The following is a 6,567-nucleotide window of genomic DNA, read 5'->3' as shown; positions in this document are numbered from 1 at the left end:
AGTTCATGGAAAACAGTGATATGAGTAGTACCCGAGATTTTTGTCATTGTCACAGGTTGGAGTCCCCTAGGAAGCTGACTTGGAGATGGAAATTTGCATGTAAGAAGCTTACTGAGGAACACCACTGAGGTCTATAGTTGTAGAGAAGTAAGGCAGCAGCGTTAGGCAGAAAAAGTTGAGCTGTGACACAATCACAATAAAGACCTCGGGTGATCGTGTGGTGAGCTCTGGAGCTGGGATGGCTCTACAGAGTCGTCCTGAGTCAGAGAGAAGAGGCTCCGTCTCATCACCTCTTTGAAATTATAGTAGGTATTGGATCTGCCACACCTATATGTGGATCACCATATTTTTAAATGTCGTGATCATTGTATTTCAATATAGTGGGTCTTCATTGTAATCCTATGTATTTTATTCCTTTACAAACAGTATTCTGGAAAGAAGTCCATAGGCTTATCAAACTGCCAAAAAGGGGTCTGTGGCACAAAGGGAGAAGAAACCCTGCTATGAAGAAAGTATAGTAATCCTGGAAGAGCAGGCACTCTGCGCAGCATTAGACAATGGATATTTGTCTTACAATCCTTTATATATAAAAAACAAAACAAAACAACCTTCTTTATCCCAAATGCCCCTGCTCTGAAAAACCTGTCTTATTTTATATTTTGTCATGGCTTCTCCTGAAAGGATCTCCGGTCATCCAACGAAGAGAGCCACATTGTGAAAATTGAAAAACCCAACGAAAGGAGCAAAAGGCGAGAAAGCAGGGCCGTCCACCGGGGCTCTGCCGGCCAGGGTGGCATCAGCCTCTTCCAAGCTGTGGGCTACCTCACGGGCGAGATGAAGGAGTGCAGGAACTGGCTGAAAGGTAGGCAAATGCCCTGGGGGAGACGCGGCCAGGCCAGGCCAGGGAGACAGCCCTCCCTCTGGCTTGGACTGAGGAAGCTGCCCCTTCACCCGCCCATGGTGAGGGCTCCCACCGTTGGGGTGCTCCAGCCCTGAGTTGGCTTTGGGTGGGCATAATATACCCTATGAACCTGGAATTCCCATAGTTTCAGAATCAAATGCATTGCGCCAATTTTAGTTTTTTGCAAATTCTTCGTTTCTATGTGGAATAGATATAGGACAACCATATAGCAATGCATAAGCCATTTCCCAAACAAGCTGAATGGCCATTTCTTCACTTTTCCATAACCGTGCATTACGTGCCAAGAAAATATTGGCATCGCCCTCCCCAATGTTCCAGGATTCTTTCCTTTTAATGTCTTCCCTCTCCTCATTTACCTAAACTAAATGCTCCAACAAGCACCCCTAAACTCCCTGTCCCCACTTGCCCCTACCTGTCCTAGAAACCAAAGCAGAGAATGGGGCAGAACGTATGTCCCTTCTTCTATGTCTTGCTAACCCCTGAGTCCTGACTCCATGCTGATTTTCACAGCTGGGCTAAGTTTACTTTTTTCCCAGCTTCATTTCTCCAGTCTACTTTCTTTGCCGCTCAGATACCAGCCCTCAACTGAGTCATACGGCACTACACAAAAAGAGTTTCCTTCCTTCTCCACCCTTTCTCTTGGACCAATAAAGTTCCCTTGGAATGCTGCTGGGGCTTCCTTGCCAACCAAGCCTATAGCTGGAATGGCATTAAATTGGTCTCAGCACAGTGCCTTGGTCTGTAAGGCAAAGCTAACACCTACTGCAGCCTGATTGCTGGACACTCAGAGATGGGCTGGCTGCCAGGCCAAATGAGGGGAAATATCCTGGCTTGGGCATTCCTGTCTTGGTTGCCATGCCAACCAGTGGTCCAGCAGGGAGCACAAGCTGGACCCTGCTGATGGCACTGCTTGTCTCTTTCAGATAAGCCACTGGCCCTCCAGTTCACAGACTGGGTCCTGAGGGGGACGGCTCAGGTGATGTTTGTCAACAACCCTCTCAGCGGGTTCATCATCTTCATAGGACTTCTGATCCAGAATCCCTGGTGGACGATTGCTGGGGGCCTGGGGACAGTGGTCTCGACCTTAACTGCCCTCGCCTTGAGCCAGGACAGGTGGGTCCCTCTCTTTTTTTGGCGTTGGGTCTTGGGGCAGACCAGTGTAGAGGTGTTTACTTGAGTGGTCAGCCAATCTTATCCCATCAGCCAGCCCAAGGTCTCCTGAGTGTCAACTTTGAACAGGTCAGTGGAGATCCTTACAGAATTAAACTACTCCTACGCTCACAGAAAATGAAAACAACAGGCTCCATTTGACTGTAGAACCTTCTGGAAACACTCCCTCTAAGGCAGGTGCAGAGGAACACTTAGCAGTTCTTTATTCATGGGGGAGCTTACAATATAGTTGTGGGGGAATAAGACTAACAGGCAAGAAATGTCTCAGAATAGTACAAGACAGTATGTAATGGAGCATTCAGAGAAGGCAGACATCACTAAGTGTTGGGACGAGTACAGAGGGCAGTTTTTGAGGTAGAAACATTGGCTGTGGGAAAGAAGAGAGAGGCCAGCAGAGGGGAGGGCAGTGCCGAGATGGCATAGAGGAAGGGGAACACGCAGGGGCTCTGGGAGGCATGGAAAGTCCAGTTATAATAACTAACGTTTTATAAACTGGACCACTTCCTCTGACTTTGCCATATGTTATTCCAACAATTCCCAAACTTTCTTGACAGCCAGAATCAATCACCTGGGGTGATTGTCAAAAAAAAGTAACTTCTCAGTCCTCACAGGTATATTGTGCTGCAGTGGATGTAGAGGGCATGTTTTAAATAACATCCTTCTGGGTGCTTCTAAATGTCAGAGAAACTTGGGAGTGACCATATTCTTAGTGGGTTGTTTGTATGTTTGATCGTTTATTTGTTTGTTTTTAATTTGGGACTCACCAACCCATTTGTGGATCATAAATTAATTGTCAACATCATTTAAAAAATTAAAATAATAGATTAAAAACATTAAAGTAATCCATATGTAGTAAATATAAATATTATGTTGTGAAACTTTTATTTCATTTATGGTGGTGTGTGTGTATGTGTGATTCTTACCACCACCTCACAAGGCAGACAGTGAGGGTAAGAGGGTGCACATTTTGCACGTGAGAGAAAGGAGACTGGGAGAGTAAGTTGGTCACCTAAGGTGGCACAGCCAATGGGTGGCAGGGCTTGAGCTTGGATGCGTGGCCTGCATCTTCTAGGCTGATGGTCAGTGCTCTCTCCATCACGTGGACAGCGTAGGCAGCATGGTCAGAGGTCCCATGGTAAACTGAGAGCTACGGGAGTTATCAGAGTTGGTTGTGTTGCAACCAACATCACACTCCTCCTGGTCCTCCTAACATTCCAGATTCCACTGAGGCAAATGCATGGGTTTGTCTCCATGGAAAGCCACTCATGTACCTCTAAGGTGGCCCTGCGTGATCACCCTGATTCAAGCTAGCTGGGAAGCCATCAGTGGTCAGATGGATGAGAAGCCAAATTCTTTTGGGTGCAGGTCTGGTGGGTGAGATGAAAACTGGGCTCCACCTGAAATTTGGTATCTCTGTTTCAACCAGTGGGTTCCCAATTCCTTGTTCCCACTTGCCTATAATCTTGGGGGCAGCTGGCATAGAATTGGCCCCCTGACAGGATCAACTCTTATCTTACTGCCTCCTAAACATTTGCTAAAACTCACCTGGGGTAAACTCTATCCAGCCCACTGCCTCCTTAGCTTTCTGACCTCAGGCAGGCATGTCCCCTCTCTACCCCACTGTCCTCATGTGTAAGATCCATAATTCACCTTTTAAGAGCCCAAGTCACTGCCTGCTAGGACAGCTTGATTCTCTGATTTTCCTCCTGACCATAAGCTACTGATAAACTTCCTAAGCCATTCGAACAGTCACTTCACAGACTACAGTATTATCAGGGGCAACAAGTGCCAAGCCTGCCTAATCCTCAGAAAATATTGATTAACAACTTAAGACAAACTTGCATCAGATAAAAACCCAATCCCTCAAATTGGCTTCCAAAGCCTTCTCTGATGGGCCCATCCTACCTACCACTCAACATCACACTCATTCCCAGTTGAGCACTTTTGCTTCTGCCTATCTAATCCTACCATTCCTTCAAATCCCTCCTCCTCTAGGGAGCCACTCCCCCCTCCATTGCCCCAGTGTACCCTGATCCTTCCTTTGTCTCTGAACAATCACAGAACATACCCCATTACTAGACTGAATTATTTTCTTATCACTCCCTGAGTCTTCTCTCCCTGGTTATGTTTTAAGCATGTTCAAGACGAGAAGTCCAGTTCAGATGTTCCTTATTCCACTCCAGTGCCTAGAAAAGATTTGAGCTTCATTGCTGATAGGTCAGTACCATGTTCTATACCACTGGCTCAAATCTGTAGGCACCCTACACAAATCCATAAACACACAGCCTTCCAAAAAGCCATGACTTGACCACTGTCAGCAGTGAACCACTAACGTAGCCGCATATCCTAGTCAACACCCCCATGCCCACCCCCACCTCCAACACTCCATGCCCACTACCCCACCCCCACTAGTCTGGAGACTATACTTTATAGATAGTAACTCAAGGACAATAACACTGATGTTGCAGTGTCCTGATGGAATGTGAACCTAATGAGGATCTTTTTGACTTAGGGTTGAAACTAATTTTATATTTTTGATGGTCAGAGCAGGAATATAAAGTAATGGATTTCCTTTTAACAACCAAATCCAAAAGCCACCAAAGTTTTGGTAGAGAAGGGCTCTGGGAAGGGCATCTGTGGAGGCAGCCCTTAAATGTCCCCCAAATGTTATCTCCCCTGGGTTCCCTCATTTTGATTCCCACTACTTCTGCTACCCCCTGCCCCTGAGGCTGCAGGACCTCGCCAGTATGGGCCAACCATCTTTGCTCAGTTTGCCTAAAGCAGCTGGTATTGAAACAAAAAAAGTACTGAATTCTAACACCGAACACAAATAGGGAAAGATAGAGAAAATGCAAACACACATATAAATAATGATTTTCCCAAAATGTGGGTGTCTGCTCCTCAGGTCATTATTCTAGTCCTGAGGAGATTCTGAACCGCATTGGTCTTCCCTGTAGCTTGGTTCCTTCCCAGGCCCCTGCCTGTCTGCAGCTGCCCAATATCTTCCTGGTCTTCACCTCCACAAACACACACACATGCGCACACACACACATGTGCATACACACACATGCACACACAACTTCCCGGTGTCACACCTCAGGTTTCCGTTAAATTTCCCTCTATACGTAGCAGTCTGAAACTCCTATGAAAAGCAAAGAGGAGCTTGACTCAGAGAAGACAAAAGTGCACAATGTAAACGGTAATTAAGGTGTGTGTGTGTGTATGTGTGTGTGTGTGTGTGTGTGTGTGTGTGTGTGTGTGTGATCTAGGAAGGTGCTGGCAGCTATGTAATTGCCCAACAGTCATTGAATAAACTGATTTTTTCCTGTGAGTACCAGGAGGGAGGGAATTCAAGCACAGAGTAACTCTGTCTCCCCGCAGGTTGGCCATTGCCTCAGGACTCCACGGGTACAACGGGATGCTGGTGGGACTGCTGATGGCCGTGTTCTCCGAGAAGCTCGACTACTACTGGTGGCTTCTATTTCCTGTGACCTTCACGGCCATGGCCTGGTGAGGTGCCTTATTTCTGCTCGCAGACCCACAGGGCCCCGAGATCATGGTGTCTTACACTGGGTGGGGACATGCACTGTCATGGGACTGGCTCCGTGGCTTCGTAGTCAGACTCGTTTGTCTCAAAAGACACTGTGAAAGTCCATGAGTTCATTTTCAGCCCAAGAGCATCATTTTTTAATTCGGAATGACAGGGACCCTTTAAAGGAGCAAAGTACCACATGTTTTTTATTGTGGTGATATTCTTCCTTAAATGATAAGCTTCATAAGAAAGACTAACATTTATGGAGTATTTCCTACATGCACGGTGCTAAGCAAGGTAGGGCTATTATTGTCCCCAATTTATGGAAGGAAAGACCAAGGCATACAGAGGTTAATAACTTGTCCCCTGGTCATACTCTGTAAAAGTTATTGATGCTGGCATTCTGAACCCAGAGCCCGCACTATTAAACTCCAGGTTATATGGGAACCATCAATCCTGTGGCCTAACCAAGACCCAAAAGCTGAAAACCCACTTGTGAGATAGGCAGAGAGCTTTCTTGGAACAGAACATCTATATTTAAAGCATAGAGTCTTTGAGAAGCATCAGTTGAGATCTTGATGTGCCATCACCTCATTTTGCAAAAGGAATAAAAAAGCAAGATAGAAGAGTCTTAAGAACAAATATTCATTGGGTGAAGGGCGTGCCAGGCCTTTTACTTGTATGAGCCTTAGCTCACTTAAGTTGGTAGCAGGTCTGTGGTATCTGGGAGATATCTGTGGTGTGCCCGTGTCACACAGTGACAGGGAGCCTGAGGTGAACCCATGTCCCCCATGCCCTGTGCTCACCTCCTCTCAGTCATGCTGACTGATTTTTAACATCTCTAACAAGTAAATGTCTTTCTTTGGTTACTAACTCCCGAGTTACTAAAAGCAGTTAGTTTCATGTAGTTTAAGTACTGTCCCATTACTTTTTACTAGTGCTT

At 46.2% G+C, this 6,567-nt stretch overlaps 1 protein-coding gene across 3 annotated transcripts in view; it reads left to right on the top strand.

Annotated features, from left to right (window-relative positions):
- SLC14A2 (solute carrier family 14 member 2) overlaps window positions 1-6,567 on the top strand; it is a 441,255-nt gene that overhangs the window by 392,064 nt on the left and 42,624 nt on the right. For all 3 annotated transcript variants that reach the window (XM_019652890.1, XM_019652888.1, XM_019652889.1), the window contains 3 exons: window positions 682-862; window positions 1,846-2,035; window positions 5,474-5,602. In XM_019652890.1, the coding sequence (XP_019508435.1) occupies window positions 682-862; window positions 1,846-2,035; window positions 5,474-5,602 (500 nt within the window). The remainder of the gene's footprint in view (window positions 1-681; window positions 863-1,845; window positions 2,036-5,473; window positions 5,603-6,567) is intronic.

Source organism: Hipposideros armiger, unplaced genomic scaffold, assembly GCF_001890085.2.
Source record: "Hipposideros armiger isolate ML-2016 unplaced genomic scaffold, ASM189008v1 scaffold_189, whole genome shotgun sequence".
Classification (NCBI taxonomy): domain Eukaryota; kingdom Metazoa; phylum Chordata; class Mammalia; order Chiroptera; family Hipposideridae; genus Hipposideros; species Hipposideros armiger.
Note: the sequence above shows the minus strand (reverse complement) of the source record. Positions and strands in the feature narration are given on the sequence as shown.